This window comes from Elephas maximus, chromosome 5 (assembly GCF_024166365.1).
Source record: "Elephas maximus indicus isolate mEleMax1 chromosome 5, mEleMax1 primary haplotype, whole genome shotgun sequence".
Classification (NCBI taxonomy): domain Eukaryota; kingdom Metazoa; phylum Chordata; class Mammalia; order Proboscidea; family Elephantidae; genus Elephas; species Elephas maximus.
Window position 1 is genome coordinate 37,314,272 of NC_064823.1, and position 21,652 is coordinate 37,335,923.

At 37.4% G+C, this 21,652-nt stretch overlaps 1 protein-coding gene across 14 annotated transcripts in view; it reads right to left on the reverse strand.

Moving 5' to 3' along the window:
• The window catches only part of ANK2 (ankyrin 2), a 765,621-nt gene that overhangs the window by 263,524 nt on the left and 480,445 nt on the right, over nucleotides 1-21,652 (reverse strand). For 2 of the 14 annotated variants that reach the window (XM_049885476.1, XM_049885474.1), the window contains exon 1: nucleotides 20,932-21,364. The exons of 7 other annotated variants lie outside the window; for them this stretch is intronic. In XM_049885476.1, the coding sequence (XP_049741433.1) occupies nucleotides 20,932-21,066 (135 nt within the window). In that variant the 5' untranslated portion in view covers nucleotides 21,067-21,364. Of the gene's footprint in view, nucleotides 1-20,931; nucleotides 21,373-21,652 lie in introns of those variants that run through there. 5 more of the 14 variants (XM_049885486.1, XM_049885483.1, XM_049885487.1 and 2 more) reach the window with 4 other exon arrangements.

Below are 21,652 nucleotides of genomic sequence, written 5' to 3' on the forward strand. Positions count from 1 at the left end.
TGGTTATCTGCCAAGTGCTTTAACCACTGCGCCACCAGGGCTCCCTTCAAATTTACTAGATAATAAAAATGATTACAATGATAACAGGAACTTGGGAAAAGGATTTTCATATATTTTAGTCTTGTCACAGGTGATAGCAGGTAATATAAATACAAATTATGCTAGCTTTAATGGATCAAAAAACCAAAATTTAGAAAATTACTGAGACAAGAGTTAGATTATTTTTGGACAGATAAAAAAGTAGCATTAGAGCTTTTTGCTTGGAAAACAGTAGTTAACTGTAGCCAGAAGGACCATCCACCAAATTTAACTTAGTTGAAATGTTGAAATTTTTCTTAAAAATTAATACCACAGGAACCTTATGAATGGTCTTTGGCTAAGAACCAAGTGGCAGACTACTTTCACTTCAGTAATTAAAGGACAAAACTTATGAAGCTAAGAGATGTCGAGAATTACATGTAAAATATATTTAGATTATGTCATTTCTGACTGGCAATATTTGAAATGAGAAACAGCATTCAATATGAAGTATGGTAAGAACTTGGACATACATTAAAATCCTGTGGCAGCTTGTCAAGATATAGCCCTCCACAAAATAAAATCTATTAAGAAAGCATTCTGCATCCCACTTTGAAGAGTGGCGTCTGGGGTCTTAAATGCTAGCAAGCAGCCATTGAAGATGCATCAATTGGTCTCAACCCACCTGCATCAAAGGATAATGAAGAACACCAAGGACACAAGGTGATTACAAGCCCAAGAGACAGAAAGGGCCACATGAACCAGTGACTACATCATCCTGAGACCAGAAGAACTAGATGGTTCCCGGCTACAACTGATGACTGCCCTGACACAGAACACAACAGAGAATCCCTGAGGGAGCAGGACAACAGTGGGATGCAGACCCCAAATTCTCATAAGACCAGACTTAATGGTCTGACTAAGATTAGAAGGACCCCGGTGGTCATGGCCCCCAGACCTTCTGTTGGCGCAGGACAGGAATCATTCCCGAAGCCAACGCTTCAGACATGGATTGTACTGGACAATGGGTTGGAGAGGGATGCTGGTGAGGAGTGAGCTTCTTGGATCAGGTGGACACTTGAAACTATGTTGGCATCTCCTGCCTGGAGGGGAGATGAGAGGGTGGAGGGGGTTAGAAGCTGGTGAAATGGACACGAAAAGAGAGTGTAGGGAGAGAGTGAGCTGTCTCATTAGGGGAAGAGTAATTGGGAGTGTGTAGCAAGGTGAACATGGGTTTTTGTGTGAGAGACTGACTTGATTTGTAAACTTTCACTTAAAGCACAATAAAAATTATTAAAAAAAAAAAAAAGATATAGCCCTCCATAGCCGAGATGTCCCACTTGTATTTGGTTCTTTTTCCCACTGCTCTGGTGGCACAGGGGTTAAGTATGTAAGGATTTATAGCCTTGGAAATTCTATGAGGCAGTTCTACTCTATCCTATAGGGTCAATATAAGTCAGAATCGACAGCAATGGGTATGGTATGTTATGATAATCATGGGGTATTTTACTGAGTTTCCTCCACTGATAATATCTTCTCATAGATTCAGCTATGAATTTAGCACTAATTATTTAAATTGATCATTATAAAGATTTAGCCTACTAGAAGCCTTTCTTTCCCAAATGCAATTGTAAGTGAGAGAACTAATTATGTATGTGTTTTAATTGGGTTTACTACATTTTTTTCCTATATTTTAAGATGAACAATTGTCAAAAGGTACATTGAACAAGCAAGTCAATTCTTCACATTTTTACATCATTCATACGTATTTATGCAGTTTTAGTAACATCCTTATTAAAAATTTTAATATTTTCTTACATGTTATGGACTGAAATAACACTCTATTAGGATTCTACATACCACTTACACTTGCTTTTCTTTTAAATCATCTACCTACTCTAGAGACTTTAGAACATACAATTCTCTTTTGTCTGTGTCTACTCTGGCTACCCAACTGGACTGTAAACTCCTTCAGGTAATGAAAAGAATAGTATCTTGTACTTTTTGTATTTCTTGTGCCTTCTACTACAATATCAGTAGCTAACTCTACTATATGCCAAGCATATTTATAATCTCATTTAATTTGCATAAAACCACCCAAGTGAGGAAACTGAGGTATAGACAGGTTAAACCACCTGTCCAAGGAGCCCTAGCCCTAAGCACAGCTGCTAACCAAAAGTTTGGAGGTTTGAACCCATCCAACAGCTCCACAGGAGAAGGACCTGGTGATCTGCTCCTATAAAGATTCTATGGGGCAGTCCTTCTCTGTCCCATGTGGTCACTATGAGTTGGACTGACTCGATCGTACCTAACAACAACAAACCGCTTGTCCAGAAATTTGGGGTAACAAGTGGCAGCCTTACTCCAGTAGCCATAATCTTAACTACCTTTCATCCCACTTCCCCAGTGCCCCCAGAAAGTGCCAAATACCTTCTCACTGTTGACTGATTTATAGGCGTGGCTGCTGCTATTGGCTCTGGGGAGATGCTACTGTAGCCACACTCCTGGTTCACCAATGGTGGCCATTTTGATCTTCCTCGATGCCTCACCCCCTTTCTTATGTTAAGGGGCAGGGTCTGAAGTTTGAATTATATGGCACCGACACCTCTGAAATACCAAGATTTATTTTCTTTCACATTGCTAACCTAAGAATTGTGACTTTTAAGGACACGTTACATGATTTCAAAATGTACTGCATATTATACTGTACAAGTAAATCTACAGCAATGTCTCTTTATTATAATCATCACTACTACCACGCAAAAAACCTTTTTTTCAAGCTCCACAGCAATGGTAGGCTTCAAAGACAACATTTGTTCCTCTGTTTCTAAAGCAATATGCAGGCTTTTACTAGCTCATACTGACATATTTCGCTGAGTGGGGTTTAAACTTGGACTGATTCCAAGATGTAGGAAACCTCTCTCAGCTGTTTGTAATTAATAGCCACACCTGCTGTTCAAATGTTGATTACACCTTTAAGAAATGATACTAGTAAATCTTCTCAGTAAAAATTTAGTCGTAAAAATGTATTTAAAAGTCCTCTTCTCCAAATTAATTGAAAAGTTAAACGTAAGACATTAGATAAAATATTCATTTTTATGAAAACTAAAGAAACATAAAAACATACATTTCATAAAAATATTTGTCTGAAACTAGATAACTTTTTATGTTCTTTAAGTCCTTTCTGTCCTTAAAATCTCCCTTCTCTTAAAAAAGGGGAATCATCATGAATACATCTATATGTGTTCTCACAGTAAAACATTTGAAAGATACATTTAAAAAAAATCAGTCAACAGTCATAATCCCATTTCCCAAATTTAACACTGTATGTTTTGACGTGTTTTCTTCCACGTATTTTTTCCGAGTGTATCAATAATGATTTTACAAAGTTGGAATAATAATATTCTGTCTTCTACTTTTAAAAACTAACAAGATGAAACAAGTATTGCATATATCAACCAAAAAGGAGCCCTGGTGACACAGTGGCTAAACACTTAGCTACTAACCAAAAGGTCGGCAGCTCCATCTGAGGGAGAAAGATGTGACGGTCTGCTTCTGTAAAGATTACAGCCTGCGAACCCTATAGGGCAGTTTTACTCTGTCCTATAAGATTGCTATGAGTCAGGATCAACTAGATGGCAACGGGTTTTTTTTTTTTTAAATACCATTCAAAAGTTTTTCAAAGATATTTTAAACGTGATATAATAGGCCATCCTATGGATAGACCGTTGTTTTTAGCTTCTCCCCATCATTTGTACAACTAGTGCCTTCAGTTTGCACTATTGTAAGGAATACTATGATAAAGTTTGTATGTAAGTCTTTAGATGTCTCATGCCCATTGCTTAAGTTCTTTTTTTTTCCCCCCAAGAAGATATAAAAATTTAATGAATACCCAGTGTTCTTAGCAGTTCGGGAACAAGAACAGGTCTTATAATCTATGTAGCTATTTCTGTCACCTCCCAGTGGCCCTCAGAGCAGCACCTGCCACTGCCCAGAGTCTGGGAGCCAGTGCTAGCACTCCGTTATCCTGGCTCTGTTGTGGGTGCCCATTTCTTAAGTTCTTAGAGGTGGAATAACTTTGTCAAAGGGTGTAGATTCTTGGTACATACTGAAAAAAAAAAATGAAACTCATTGCCATTGAGTCAATTCTGACTCATGGTGACCCCATGTGTTACAGAGTAGAACTGTTCCATAGGGTTTTCTTGGCTGGAGTCTTTACAAAAGCAGATCACCAGGCCCTTCTTCTGTGGTACCACTGGCTGGATTTGAACCACCAAACTTTAGGTTAGAGGCCTATCACAAACCATTTCTGTCATCCAGGGACTTCACACATTGTTACACATTGCTGAACTGTCCTTGACAGGGGCTGAATCAAAGATGCTACCATAACACTTTGTGGAAGAGCCTGTACCAGCAGAATCGAAAGTGTAAATTTACTTTGCTCAGTTGATCTGTATCTCATTATGGTTTTGATTTGACTTATTAATTTTGGAAGAGGTTATTTATTGTCTATTGCATTTTTTTTCTTCTTTGAGTTGTCTGTTCACATTTTTTTGTCCTTTTAGAGTTCCAAATGTCTTTTTTTTTTTTTAACAAACTTTTCATTTAGACAGGATAATAACATTTTGTCATATTTGCTACAAATTTCCTGAGCTTGCTATTGCTTTTTTAATACATTTAATACTGTATTGGGATAGCAGGCACCCAATAAAAGTATATTTTAATGCTTGACTCACAGAGTAAATGAAATTACAGAATCTGCCAGATAATACGGCCTCAACAAATGGTGGTTATTATTATTTATAATTAATATGAAATTTCCCCTGTATTCTTACCTTTCTTTTATTTATTTATATTTATTTTATTTCTTTTTTATTCCCCTCTATTTTCCATCTCCAAGTCATCTTATGGGGCCCTGGGGGCGCAGTGGTTAAGAGCTCAGGCTGATAACTAAAAGATTGGAAGTTCAAATCCACCAGCTGTTCTTTGGAATCCCTGTGAGGCTGTTCTACTCTGTCCTGTACAGTTCCTATGAGTCAAAATTGACTAGATGGCAGTGTGCTTTTTTTTTTTTTTTAAGTCATCTTATGACCCTAAGTAGCATAGATCTATGCCCAATGCCATAGAAAGTGGTTAAGCCTGGAATGGTCCAGAAAATTTAGACTGAAAGGAAGAGAGACAGAACAAAATAAAGGAAAGGTGCCTGCCTCCTGGAATTCTACAGGCAAGAAATAGGCCAACAATTGGTTGCGAACATCTGTTGTCCTCCAAGAAAAGGAAGGCACCATCCTGGGAACAGTTTGCAGACCAACAGGACTGTCAGAATTATAGATATGGCATCAATGACTTGACTAACAATGCCTGTGGCAAAGCTCTGGTCTGGTAACTTTACAGGTCATGGTTGAAATAGGAATGGCAGTAGGCATGACTGTCTGGGTCACTGCTTAGTTCTTTGAACATTTAAATCAGTGGGTACGTACAAATCAACACCAAAGACTGAATCATCAGTCTGCGTTTATACATTTTATAACTAAAAAGGAAGACCATATAGGCTTACGGAATTCACTATTTACTTTCTTGAAATAACTGCTCTAATGCTTAACTTCAGTTTTTTTTAATACTTAATTTTACTTAAAATTCATATATAGTTTTAAAAATGTAAACTGTATAGAGTGAATATTTGACATTTCACACCGGATGATGCACAAAGCAATTTTAATAAGACCAGAAGTATTTTGCTTATCGTCTCTCATGTGCTCCATGAATTTTTAGGCAGAAACATGGCATTTGGCCAGGATATTGTACTGAACTTCAATTCCAAGGGAGGATCAGATCATTCAGAACAATCTTGACATTCAAGCTGGATGTTCAACAGTGCAGTGAAGTTCTGATTTTTTACTTTGGGCACATTTTCCTAACAACACTCTTGTAATACCTTGGTGGCTTGATTTCTGAAGGAGTTTACAATGTTAAACAATGAAAGGACTCTATTTAGTCTACGGTGATTATTAGTTTTTTGGAAATAGAGCTTAAGTCTTTTCTAAGTGCTGTGGCTTAAGTCCCCACTATGACACCATGCAGACACTCTTCCTTTTCATAGTGATATGTAGAGACTGTAGGAGGGCCCTGTTTGCTGGCAGAGCAGCCTGTGTTCCTAGTGTTCCATGTGGTCTTGCTTCCTTAATTGTCACCAAACAGAGCTTTTTCATCAATTACATTAACCTGGATTAGAAGAGGTTTAATAAAATGTGAATGGTTTTTATACTCTTCTGCCCTGATGTTACATGTTCAGCTCTACCTCGTCAGCAAAGTTGGCCTCTTATAATAACATAAAAAAGTGGTTATCATGCTGTAGTGCACTTAAGAGTTACTTAGGGATCATGTTTAATCTTTCTAAGTAAATATTCTTGGACCTCACTCCCTGAGATTCTAATTTGGTATGTCTGGAGTTGGGCTCAGCACTTTACATCATTTTAAAGCACCCCAGGTGATTCCTCTGATGTGGGTGGTTCACGGACCTCATTTTAGGAGGTGTTGACATAAAGGATTAACTAGACCTTTCATTCGATGTATTTATTACACAGCCCCAAATATGCTTTATCCCTTATGTCATCATCAATCATCTAGTTGGTCAAAATGAAATGTATGATGTAAGGGTGCATAAGAAGCTGAATACCTAGCTATTTTTTAAAGAAATAATTATATATAATAGACATGTACACAAGTTTGTGAAACACACATCTTATTAATAGAAAATCTTGGTCTGAAAATGCCCCTTTCGTTTTGCAACTTGGAAGTAAAAAACTGTATGTGACAATCAGTAGTTTTCAAAAAAGGAAAAGGTTTCACAAGTTTTCCTATGCATTTCTCTCTACCTTCTTAGATGTTTTAGTCGGTGCTTTCTAACTCATCCCCTCCAGAAGGCCTACGACCTAGAAAGACATTAAAGTAGTAACTATAAAGAGACTTCAATTCTAGTTTCAACCCAATATTCCTGCTTTGTATGAGATCCAATTTTGAACAACTTCCCTTGACAAAGTGAGAGTTCTTTGTTAGACACATTCTCAGTCCTATAGATTTTGTTTTATTTTAAGCGCATGGTGTGTTTATTTAATAAAGGGAGTTGTTTACTAGAATATAAAAATGACTGCTGCATCCCTTCTGTAACTCACCTGACAGAGGTAGGTAAAGTGTACAGAAGAACAAATTTTAAAATAAACTATATGTCAACAACCTTCATAATTCATCGAAAGCACAGTTTCAACTTGCAATCTCGACACTTGGCTTTTGCACAGATTTTAGCTACAATTTATTAGCTCAAACACACCATTCAAATGATGAAACTACAAATAATCACTGTAATAGTTTTACTTTTCATGAGCATATTTTTTTGGAAACCCTGGTGGCATAGTGGTTAAGTGCTACGGCTGCTAACCAAAGGGTCAGCAGTTCAAATCCACCAGGCACTCCTTGGAAACTCTATGGGGCAGTTCTACTCTGTCCTATAGGGTCGCTATGAGTCGGAATCGACTCGATGGCACTGGGTTAAGCATATTTTAAATAAGTGCACCCAACAGAACCGAACCCACTGTCATCAAGTGGATTCCGACTCATAGCGACCCTATAGAATGAAGTAGAACTGCCCCAAAGCATTTCCAAGGAGCAGCTGGTGGATTCGAACTGCCAACCTTTTGATTAGCAGCTCAGCTCTTAACCACTGCACCACCAGGGCTCCAAATAAAGATATATAAAATTGTGTTATCATCACATAAGCTCACACAGATATGATACGAATGTTAGCTTTGAAAAATCAACACCTAAAATTTTGGCAATCAAACGTGATATAATATGCCAAAAGTTTCAAGAAGGAACTCTTAAATGCATATGAAGGAATCACAAAACAAGTCAGTATTTCTCGTGGCACTTTAAATTTTAAGTTTCACCCACAAAAAAAAAAAAAAAAAAAAGGCATTATATTCAAAAGAGCAACTGAAAGTGGATAAAAGGTACAGCTTGTGTCTATGTGGGAAGGAAGCAAAGCACGATTGAAAAGATAGATCTATCCACAGAATATTCTCAACTCCCTCACACAGGTGACCTTGAAATAGCCTCTGGATGTACAAAATACAAATAAAAAATAAAAATAATTACATAGTTGAAATAAATACAAAACTATGTTTTGGATGTGCCTCACTGTAGCAAAAAATACAATAGAAATACTATATTGGATATTCATTGTTTACATTAAAATTATTTCTCATATCACAATGTAATCCTTCACTAAATGTCTTTGTTCATTTAATGTACAACGTAATAGAGAATCCATAACAATTTCAAGAAAACATACATTTTACACAATTAATATTTTACACCAGTAATGCATGCGCTTACAGCAAGGCTACATTCCTTTTTTTAGTACAATCTTAGAATTAAATCATCTCAGTCACCAAGTTCTTTGAATGTTATTTAGAAAAGTCTTTTGTACTTCTACCCCTTTTTCAATTTGCACAGCCTTTGGCTTCATCTACCGGCTTGACACCTGGAAAATGCTCACAACTAGATTTGCTGCCTTGGGCCTTTTCCTAGTCATTAATTCATTCACATTCTCAACAAATATTTATAGAGCACATGTTAGATGTTTTTAGGCACTGGAAAGGCAATGGAGCTTATAATATGCACATTATTATGTAAATTATTCTCCTAAAACAGCCATTGATCAGTATGCTTTCATGAGTATAGCCCTCCTTATCCATGGGTTCTGTCTGCATCCGCAGATTCAACCAACTTCGGATCGAAAATATTCGGAAAAAAAAAGAAACTTCCAAAAAGCAAAACTTGAATTTGCTGAGCACCAAGCACTACACTAAAACCACAGGAATGCGGTGATGTGTCGGCATCCCCTGCTGTAGCCTCCCGCCATTTCACAGATCATCAGTCTCCAAAAAAAAAACACTGTTGCTGTCGAGTCGATTCCGACTCATAGTGATCCTATAGGACAGTGTAGAACCATCCCATAGAGTTTCCAAGGACCGCCTGCTGGATCTGAACTGTTGACCTTTTGGCTAGCAGCCATAGCTCTTAACCACAACACTAACAGGGTTTCCAGTCTCTCTCCAGCACACGGTATTTGAGGATTGTTCTTCTTGCGTGTTGTTTGTTCACTACTTGTGTTGTGTGCACGGTTTGATTCTCTGAAAAAATGGCGCCTACAAAACAATGAAGTGGTCAAAGCAAACCCTCAAAGGCTAAGTATGAGAAGGTAGAGGAAAGCCAGAGGAAGGAGTTTCAGGCTAATAAGGGGCGGCTGTCTGGCTAGCTATGCACAGCGCTACAGGCTCCAGAACTTCAACATCAGGGGAGACTCAGCCTAGGGTGATGCCCAGGCAGCATCAGCGTTCCCAGAACAGCTCAAGAAACTCAACAGAAAAGAAAGGCTACCTTCCAGAGGAAGTCTTCAATTGTGATGCAACAACTATTTACACTGCTGTTACATTGTATTAGGTATTATAAGTAATCTAGAGATGATTTAAAGCATATGGGAGGACGTACGTAGGTTATATGCAAATACTTCGTTAAGGGACTTGAGCATCCTCCAATTTTGCGCTACACAGGAGTCCTGAAACCAATCTCCCATGAATACTGAGGGACGACTATGTATAGTACAAATTAGTATATGAAGGTCTTGACAATCTGAACCCAGGCTTTTTATCCAAATTTCATGAGTTCCACAAGTGTCTGAGAGAAACTGGTGTTACAGCTGTGGAAATTTGCACACTGCTTCTCACTGCTCACTCACACTGTGTTCCTTCTGACTCAACACTGAGTTTGCAATCTGCCTACAATGCTATAAGACTTGACTTTTCACCTTCTGACACTGAGTTGTAATTCTTAGGTGCACCATAATACCTCCTGTTTTCTCATCATACCATAACATGATATTTGAGCTCCTGCATTGTCCATTCCTGGACTACACTCCTTCCTCAAGCCAGGGTGGCATGTCTTATTCATCCTGGTAGGCCCAGTGGCCCACAATTAGCAGTTGTTGTTAGCTCTGTCAAGCTGGCCACAGACTCATAGCAACCCCATGTGTTACAGTGTAAAACTGCTCCACAGAGTTTCCTTGGCTGTAATCTTCATGGAAGCAGATCACCAGGCCTTTCAGCTAGCAGCCAATCGTAAACCACTTGCACTACCCAGGTTCCTTACACTTAGCAGATGTTCAATAAATGCTTCCTGAATGCACAAGTGTTCTTTTTCCCCAACAAGAACACAGATTGTATTCTGCTTTCAAAGTCCACCTCAGGTTCCGCGTTGTGCATTAACAGGAGAGATATTCAAAATACCAACTAGTACAACTCAAGCACCAACCAATCATGATGGACTCTAGCTATGGCACTGGGGCTAGGAAGGGAGAAAGGCCCTAGAGGTCCCTTGCCCATCCAGGAATTATCCATTTGTTTGCCAAATTAAAGCATGGGGGAAGGCTAAGGAATCCTAGGGAAGGGATTAGGCTAGCCTCAGTGTAGAAGGCAACTTGGTGGGCTCATAGAAGCAGCTATTTAATTAACCTTATGGAAGCACTTAAAACAATCTGGAAACAGTTCCACACAACTAAATATCATTCTATCCATCAAGTGCTCCCAGAATACTGAAGCCTGTACTGGTCCCCCTCTTCTTGGACATCCCATAGTGGCTCATTTCACCACTTATGTTGCCATTTAATTGTCTGTTACCATTTATAGTTAACTTATTACATGTGGAGAAGTCCTGTTTCTAAAACAAAACTGTAAGCTCCTAGGGAGAAATGAAGCTGGAGATAGCATGATAGAATTTTGCAAGACCAATGACCTATTCATTGGAAATGCCTTTTTTTCAACATCATTAATTGGTGACTATACATGTGGACCTTGTCGTATGCAATACACAGGAATCAAATGAACTACATCTGTGGAAAGAGATGATGGAGAGGCTCAATATCATCAGTCAGAACAAGGGCAGGGGCCGACTGCAGAACAAACCATTAATTGCTCATATGCAAGTTCAAGTTGAAGCTGAACAAAACTAAAACAAGTCCATAAAAGCCAAAATACAACCTTGAGTATATACCACCTGAATTTAGAGACCATTTCAAGAACAGATTTGGCTCACTGAACACTAATGCTTGAAGATCACATGAGTTGTGGGATGACATCAAGGACATCATACGTGAAGAAAGTAAAAAGTCATTAAAAAGACACAAAGGAAAGACCAAAAATAGACGTCAGAAGAGACTTTGAAACTTGCTCTTGAAGGTAGACTAGCTAAAGCAAATGGAAGAAACGATGAAGTAAAGAGCTGAACACAAGATTTCAAAAGAAGGCTCAAAAAGACCAAGTAAAGTATTGAAATGAAATGTGCAAAGACCTGGAGTTAGAAAACCAAAAGGGAAGAACATGCACACCATTTCTCAAGTTGAAAGAACTGAAGAAAAAATTCAGTCCTCGAATTGCAATATTGAAGAATACTATGAGCAAAACACTGAATGACACAGGAAGCATCCAAAGAAAATGGAAGAATGTTTAGTCAATGTACCAAAAAGAATTGGTTGATGTTGAACCTTTCAGGAGGTAGCATATGATCAAGTACCGATGATATTGAAGAAGTCCAAGCTGCACTGAAGGCATTTGAGAAAAACAAGCCTCCAGGAATTGACAGAACACCAATTGATATGTTTCAACAAAGAGATGCAGCACTGGAGGTGCTCACTCATCTATGCCAAAAAATTTAGAAGAGTTACCTGGCCAGCTAACTAAAAGAGATCCCTATTTGTGCTCATTCCCAAATAAGGTGCTTTAACAGAATGCAGAAATTATAGAACAATATCATTAGTATCACATGCAAGTAAAATTTTGCTGAAGATAATTCAAAAACAGTTGCAGCAGTACATCAATAGGGAATTGCCAGGAATTCAAACTGAATTCAGAGGAGGACATGGAACATGGGCTATTCTTGCTGATGTCAGATGGATCCTGGCTGAAAGCAGAGAATACCAGAAAGATGTCTGTGTGTGTTTTACTGACTATGCAAAAACATTAGACTGCATGGATCATAACAAATTATGGATAACATTGCGAAAAATAGGAATTCCAGAACACTTAATTGTGCTCATGTGGAACCTTTACGTAGACCACGAGTCAGTCATTCAAACAGAACAAGGGAATACTGTGTGGTTTAAAATCAGGAAAGGTGTGTGTTGGAGTTGTAACCTTTCACCGTACTTATTCAGTCTGTATGCTGAGCAAATAATCTGAGAAGATGAACTATATGAAGAAGAATTTGGCATCAGGATTGGAGGAAGACTCATTAACAACCTGCGTTATGCAGATGACACAACCTTGCTTGCTGAAAGTGAAAAGGACTTGAAGCACTTACTAATGAAGATCAAAGACCACAGCCTTCAGTATGAATTATACCTCCGGATAAAGAAAACAAAAATCCTCACAAATGGACCAATAAACAACATCATGATAAACAGAGAAAAGATGGAAGCTGTCAAGGATTTCATTTTAATCAGACCCACAATCCACACCCATGAAAGCAGCAGTCAAATCAAATGACACATTCCAATGGGCAAATCTGCTGCAAAAGACCTCTTTCAAGTGTAGAAAAGCAATGATGTCATTCTGAAGATTAAGGTGTGCCTGACCCAAGGCATGGCGTTTTCAATCGCCTAATAAGCATGCAAAAGCTGGACAATGAATAAGGAAGACCGAAAAAGAATTAAAGCATTTGAATTATGGTGCTAATGAAGAACATTGAATATCCCATGGACTGCCAGACGAACGAAGTTGTCTTCAAAGAAATATGTCTAGAATGCTCCTTAGAAGCAATGATGGCAAGACTTTGTCTCATATACTTTGGACTAGTTATCATTACGGACTGGTCCCTAGAGAAGGACATCATGCTTGGTAGAGTGCCAGTGAAAAAGAGGAAGATCCTCAACAAGATGGATTGACACAGTGGCTGCAACAATGGGCACAAACATACGATTCTGAGGATGGCACAGGACCGGGCAGTGTTTTGTTCTGTTCTGCATAGGGTTGCTATGAATCAGAACTGACTCGATAGCTCTCAACAACAACAGCAAGCTACTAGAAGACAGAGGCCTCGTCTCATGCTTCTTTCAATCTTTAAATAAATTATGCAAAAGTTGTGTAAGTGTGCTATATATTATTTCATAATTTTAAAATATTTTTTCCAGAATGATTTTTATTATACTCCTGGCTCTTATAGAGGGTTACTATCAAAGCTATTTTTATGAATAAAATTCCTTTATCTTTGATAAAACAGCTACAGATGACAATGCTTACTATATTATTTAAAGCTCCTTATTTCTATTCTCTTAGAATTCAAAACTGAAAAAATGCGTAGCTCTCTAGATATACTAATGTACTTAGTAGATAAGGAATCTGTCTCTCTGTCTCTGTCTTTCTCTCACACACTTACATCTTAGTAAACAGCATTATCAGGTACCCAGTTGCTTAGTCCAAAATCCCTTGTTTTCTCTTATAGCCCAAAACAATCCTTCCATAAAAATAAAAATGCATCCTGAATCACATCACTTCTCACCTTCTCCACAGTTAACACCCTAAGCCAATCCTCCATTATCTTTCACCTCAGGGGTAGCTGGGACCACTTCAACTGGTCTTTCTTCTTCCTCTCATGCTAAATTTACAGTCCCTCCTTCATTGAGCAGACAGAGGGTCCTTTTGAAGTATACATCAGTTGCTACTACTTCCCTGAATAAACCCTATCAAAGACTTCTGCCATACTTTGAATAAAATATAAACACCCTTACTATTATATTTAGAAAGAAATTCAAATTCCTGCCAAGGTATCATGTGCCGACCTTTCAGACCTTGGCAGCATCCACTCCGCTCTTTGCTCACTATGCTTCAGCCACCACTGGTCATCTTTGTGTCCCTCGAACATGTCTAGCACACTCCTACCTCAGCCTGACAGCATATGCCTCCCACCCAATTATTTCATTTATCATTGATATGTTTAATGTTTGCCTCCCCCATCACATCATTATATTTATTTAGTCATCATCATATCCTCAGCATCTAGAACTATGCCTGGGACATAGAGATGTTCAATAAGTATTTGTTGATTGAGTCAACCTAGCAGAAAAGAACTGAATTGTTTTGATAATAATAACAGGCTTCACTGCTCACGGTCTAAAATCCTAACAAAACTTATAGAATAATGAGAAGGATGATATCAAGAACTTTAAAAGTCATAAGAAAATGCACAGAATAATGAAAAGAATGACATAACTTAAAATTCTCTACCATAGCTGGGAAAAATTGTGAAAATAAATAAAGCAAGAAAATCAAAATCTCTGAGAGCAAACAGATAAAAAGAGAAGGATATGATACATAATTCAAAATTCAGCTAGGATAGATAATCTAAGTTAGTTAATGTTTGTGATGAAGAATCACATTTATGATTTTGCTCTTGGGACAAAGCAAATTAATCTGATATGGTAAAAAGAAACTACAATAAAAAAATACATCATCTCAATGCAAGGAAAAGATGGCGTAACTATGCAAAATTATAAATGATACCATAACAAAAACAAGCCAAAAAAAAAAAAAGAAAATGAAATAAAGACTTATTTCTGATGTGTCCCTAGGTTGCACTTTACCAAAGCATGGTCAATGACTACCCTTCTCCAGAGTCTGCTTACACTCTGCATGGCTTTGCTGGCTAATGTCCCAGACACAGCCACCATAGGATCCAGGGCAAAGTCTATAAGGAATCTCTGAGAGGGACTTCTCTCACAAATGAACTTGGAATATACATGCTAGTCATCTGCATAAATAAAAATGGAAAGATATCTGAAAGATAATGCAGCTTTTCTCTCTGTGATAACTGAAAATTTTAGAAGCATTTCCAGGGCTTATCTGAAATAAATATTTTAAAACAGCTGAATTTTTCTTTTTTTTCTTGATTCCTTCCTCCCTACATATTTCTTCTTTTTTCAGAACTGCCAATGCAACTGTTATAATAGCAGATCTTCGAGACCCTTAAGGACTAATATAAGAGTCAACCATGTTTCAGAGGAAAACCTGACATAGGAGTCTTCCGTTCTCACAAGGAAGGCAGGAATCTTCTCAGTAGATTTGGAACAAGGTCTCTGGAGACAGGTGTTCTCCTGTGCCTTTGGGGCTTTGCGTAAAAGAAGGGGTGTCGTGGGGATACTCCCAGCGGATCAACCAGTTATGTGTGATTGGGGTAGTGGCATCACTAGGGCTGGTGTCACCCAGTGTGGTAACTCATGGTGTCACTCCCCCCACCCCCAGCCCACGGACCTCCTCCCGTACCAGACCATACAGAATCCTTAGTAATGTTTTTTGTTCTACTGTTACGTGTAAATCGTAATTCCCATATATCACTGAATGTAATGGCAATAAACAAACCAAACCCATCGCCATGGAGTCAAGGCCAATTCATAGCGACCCTACAGGAGAGTAAAACTGCCCGTATGGTTTCCCAGGAGCACCTGCTGGAACCGAACTGCGGACATTTTGGTTAGCAGCCATAGCGCTTAACCTCTATGCCACCAGGGTTTCCATAATGGCTAATTTTAAAGGTGTAATTTTAATTTTGCTAGTTGTTTATGTCACTCGTAATGGCAATAGTACTAGTAATGGCAATAGTAGTGACATAAACAACTAGCAAAATTAAAATTAAACCTTAAATTACAGTATCATACACGCAGCCGAAACGTATTTACATTTACATAGTTTCACATGGTTAAAGTGAAAATTCGGTCAGAAAGCTACAGAATTCTAAGTAAAAACGTTTAAAAATTACATCAGAATTATATTCATTTTAACATTAAACTTTACCATTACAGGAGAGACAGTAATGGATTAGGTTTGTATAATCAATAATGGCCCAAATAACGTAGAAGTTGTAGACAAATGTATACAGGAATACATTCATAAGTTAAATAATACCATAAAAGTAAACAGGCACAAATACACAAGCATTTCAGCACTTAGTGAACATCTAACTAAACCAGAACTTTCTTTTCCTGGCCTTCAAAGCTTCGAACTTGTGAATGACTTCATCGAAATCAATGTTTTTTGCCAACTAACTTTTTAATGTGTGCCTATTTTTCAAAACCACAAATCAAACTTAAACCAAAAAAAAAAAAAAAACCCTACAGATTTCATTAAATATACATTTGCAAGACAATGATGCTTTTACAGAATACTTTAAAACGACTAAAATTTAAAAAAAACAATATTTTAAAACGACTAAAATTAAAAAAAAAAACTGAATTTAAGATTTGAGTTACATTTCTAAACATGTATCAAGAAACAGGATTTCCCCCACTTCATGTTTTAAACTGTCAATTTCTCTAGTTACCAAAAAGTTGTATAATCAATAATTGTTATACATGGAAGTTTATTATCAATTTTAATCATAGGATAATACTGCTTAACTGTAATACTTATAAATTGCTTACATGTAATATTTCTTAGATTACATAAGTACTAACAACAAAACTGTTTTCTAAAATCTTTCTGTATTGAATTACATTATTAGTAACTGAGCAGAAGCCTTTTTTATTTTCCTCTTTCTTTTCCGTTAATTACCACTTCATTCTCAAAAAAAAGCTATTTATATAGGTTCACAAATACTAATTACCACAGTACTGTAGCTAAAACAACAGAAAATTTGACTAAATCAGCGACTATAAAAACACTGGAAGCACTACAACAGCAGGTGCTCGTAGCCAGGGCAGACAAAACCACGTGATTTGAAGCAGCATTGTAACTGGATAATACTGACATCTCTGACTAGAGCGCATCAGAAGGTTCAAAAAGTAAATTGGCATAGAATTTTAGCGTTGTAGATATAGTGATACATGTAAACTGGGCTTATGAAATGTTATTTCGCTGTTATAACTTACTACAGGGATATTTTTATTAAATCATAATAATTATCTGCTGAAATACTGCACAAAAATTTTATAGACAATAATTTTGGTGTCACCCCCTCTGACATGTCACCTGGTCCGGTCCAAACCACCCGCTCCCTCATTCCCCTAGGGAAGCCACCCCATTGGGGTCGGGTGAATTTGCCCAGGAAGTTTGCCTACTCCCTTTCTCCACGCAAATACCTCCTTGTTAGTACAGTCCTTACTTTGAGGGCAAAGTGAAAAAAGAAATTGTAACCAGATTTTGAAATGTATTTCCAAATTGCTGTCTAAATAATTAGCACAATTTACGCATACCCAGGAATGTCTATCAGTCTCAAGGCAATCTTCTAAGATCTTTATTTTATGTATTTACTAATTTAACAGATAAAACGGTAACTTAAAACTGCAGATGTGGCACTCTGCTTCCCTAAAGATTTACAGCCTTGGAAACCTTATGGGGCAGTTCTGTTTTGGCCTGTGGAGCCGATATGAGTCGGAATCGACTTGACAGCAATGGGTTTGTTTTGGGTTTATTGTCATTTTAATTTACATCTCTATAAGAAATACAAAAAATAGTCATCAAAAACTTGGTAACTGAAAAATTTCACAATTGAAAATTTACTAACGGAAGAATTTAGTAAGTATTGAAGCCCAGTCAGGCCCATTTGTTTACATAGTGTTTATGGCTGCTTTAGCACAACAGCAGAGTTGGGTAGTTGTAATGGAGACCACGTGGCCCCCAAAGTCTGTAATATTTCCTCTTTGGCCCTTTGCAAAAATAGTTTGCTTACCCCTCCCCTGAAATTTAAATATGTATTTGTATATCCAAAAAAAGCCAAACCCATTCCCATCGAGTCAATTCTGACTCATAGGGACCCTACAGGACAGAGTAGAACTGTCCCATAGAATTTCCAAGGAGCGCCTGCTGGATTTGAACTGCCGACCTTTTGTTTAGCAGCCATAGCACTTAACCACTACACCGCCAGGGTGTCCCTATTTGTATAAACATTATAAAAATAATGTAGAGAACTTTACAGTATTTATGAGGTATTAGCTATTTATCCTTTTCTTTGAAAATTTTTTAGTTTTGCTCAAAAACTTAGAAAATTATCATGCTGCCAAAATAACATTCAGTTTCATTTTCTATTAGTTTTTGCATAATTTCTGTTGAGCTATTTAATATTTCTGGAAAATATTTTGATCTGTTTTATCTTTCTTAAAGCCTGTATGCAGAGTTTCAAATGAACGTGCAACTATATTGTTCAATAAACAACTATGTTGTTCAACTATATTGTATAATTGTTCAAGAAATTATTTTTGTTTGCTTATTTCCAACACAATTTCTGATAACTGGCTTCTTCTTCATGCTATGCTTATGTATTTAAACAAATGTCAGGATATCCAAAAGTTTAAATAAAACATGGAAAAGGATGAAGTATTAGCATATAGAAAGTTTAGCATTTTTAGCGTCTTAAAAGTATATGTTTTTCATGAATTTACCTTTGCTTATGAATAAAACCAGAAAATTTATTTCTCCACAACTTTTGACCCAACAGTACAACAAACTCTATAAAACATATCTAAGGTTATATCCAGAAGAAAAAAGTGTCAAAAATCTCTGTTTCTGATTTTCCCCTCAAAAAAAGAGTATTATAACTAAAAGTTCTGATGCTCTTAATTATTACTTATCATCAATTGTGACTAGCATGAAAGCTGCAAAGTGACTAAGAAATGTATTTATCTAAACGATTTAAGGAGTAACTTCAGTCTTTTATCACCCCATTTAAAAATAAAGAAGATGATGGGTTTCTTAAGTTTGGGAAACAATCTAGATAGAACCACTTTTTTTAAGTCATCCTTGGCATTAAGCTAAGCATTTGGCAAGTCACAGCTTCCCATGACCCATGGCCAAAAGCAGAGGAATTCTGGGCAGGATATCATGTGACAAGGTGCCTTTCTACCTCCACCAAACATTTTCTGTCATGCTAATCATTAGATGCTCCCGTCTATAAAATCTTTAGCATAAGTGTTTACTAAATGACCAACATGTTATATATACTTCAAATAATTCAGAAAAAATCAGATCGTAAAATAAAAAAATAAACTTTTTTTCAGGGTCAATATCTATCTTAATAGGGATAGAGGAATTTTAACAAGGAAATGATGTCACAGTTGAATACTTCTTTTTAAAAGTTTTTAAATAGTTTTATGAACTCTGTAGCTTTGAAGAAATTACTTATTCTAGCCCATAGACCACAAAATCATGTTGCTCTGGTTTACCAAAAAGAACCAATCAACTCATCAAGAGACCACCACTTTTTTCTACATTTTAAAAATATGGTTTTATATTTAACTCTTAAAACACTTGCAGTTTATTTTCATGTATTCTATCTTTCTTAATTTTTTTTTAAGTTGAGAAAATGGAATAGGCTTGTAACTTAAAATACTGAAGTTCTTAACTAACATTTTAAAGAATACTTTAAATTCTAATTAACAAAAAATATTCATTAAAATGGAAACCGTTAAGTGAGGTAGTGATTTCTTGGGAGAATACATTTATATACTGCATGAAGCAAGCATGTAGAGTTGCTACTAGTTAACTGTTACTGCCAACTGATTTCAGAAAACTGCACCAGAAATGACTGAGAAATCTGAGTGATTCTTCTGGTGGATGTGGGTAATTTAAATCATAAGGCACAAGGTTACAACCTCAGCTTTGTGGTTGTTAAGGCAGGTGATGTCCTTCTGCTTGGAACTGTCTCCCTCCCCACCTTGGTGTTTATTCTCTTGCCTGTGGGGACTTCCATTCTGGAAGCATGGGTCCTCTTTTTCACTACAGTGCTGACAGGCTTTCTCTTCACTTCTACTAACTGCAAAAATTTGCTCTGCATATTATTTTTATTGAAAACAATTCTTAGTTTCATTTTCAGTTTCACTCTGGCCTGGCAGAATTTCAGTGCTAAGAAATTATTAAATTCATCCAGGTCAGAGTAAAAGCCAACAGGAGCAGAGACGCTACAGACTCCTTACATACTTTCCATTCTCACTCCTGGAAATACCGGGCCAGAACTGTACTGTAAATCTCTGTTTCTCTTTTTCGGCAATCCTACATATCTTAGTTTTATGGGTTCACTCTGAAATAAATAACTTTCAATAAGGTCAAATTCCTGGATCTGCCAGATCAAAGATAAACTTTATTCTCCAGCAAATATAAAAATCAAACTATTCTAGAAAGAGATTCTTGGCCAAAAAAAGAAAGTGGGGGGGGGGGGGGAGGAACAACACAATAAGTCTTTGTACCCATTTTAAAGGAATGCATCATGCCTATGAATTATTAACATTTGAAAGTCAACTTAAATATTTGATAGCTCAACTTTTAAGCCTTTTTTTTTTTTGTAAAACAGCAGAATCCAAAGCCCTTTTCACTGAAGTTGGTCAAATATTAGAAATAAAATGCCTTCGTAAACTGAAGCTGGATTCTGAGTTAGCACATGCTAAAAAATGCTCCATGACCTGGTGAAAATAAATTATACATAAATACATAAATAAGCAAATAATTTGACAGCCTGAGTGTAAGTGAAATCTTTGTACTATCACTGGAAGTCACTCCATAATAATATAATCATACAATAAATGTTGAGCCTTGGACAAATTTTCAAATGAAAGAGATGGTGCCATCTCTCATTTCCAAATTACAGCTCATAAAAAAAAAAAAATAGTTAAAGACAATTCAGAAGAAACAAGCATGTGGCATTCTGCTGCATTAAAGGGCAACAACAGCCTGCCATGAATCAGAGGCAGTCAGGTGGTTCGCTCACACTGATTTTATCCTGTCAACTTCCTTCCACGAAGTTCAGAGGTCTGACCAATGAGGTCCATTGTTGATTCTTATGTCATTATCCTCCCTTCCTCCTTGTTTGTGCCTTAAAACTTACCTGCACCCCAGGTTCTGTGACATCCTCACTATTACAGCCGTAGTAGTCCGGGGTTTTATCCAATTCCTGTATATTTCCTTGTGCTCGTATGCTTTTATCCGCGTGGCAAGACGGGCAGAGGGCTGCATTGCCCATCTCAGCTCTCCAGTTCCTGCTGTCACTGGGTCTGTCCTTGCCCTTTGCACTCAGTTCAGGGCTCCCAGAGGTGCACTAACATGGACAATTCATCAAGACAATCCTTGGCTCCTCGGCTCGGTTCCCCTACATGCCCCTCACCAGTTCTCCCCATCTGCTGGCTGGCTTGCTGGTGTCAGAAGGAACTCAAAACCCCAGCAACTGCAGGCTACATCAGTGACCATTTCCAATTCAGGCGCTGCCAGTTTATTTTTACACCTACCAGGCCAGCTATGCATGTCAATGGAGTGAGGGGGGGTGAGGAGGAGGGAGGGCAGGACAGAGGGTGGTGGTGTTTTGTTTTTCACCATGAGAGCAGCCTGCCTCACACATAGACTTAAATCCTGCTGTGTGAAGTGCCTCAGTGCCTCTACATGAGAATTTGTAAATTACTCGATGAATGCCTTTGAGTGCTTTGATTTCCTCTGTCTCTCTACTTACACAAAACACTAAATTTGTTAAGGAATATTTACACCAGCATAACAGATTAAAATGATTTTTCTAATTGCTTGAACCAAGTGGCATTCACTTGGCTTTAAAATTCACT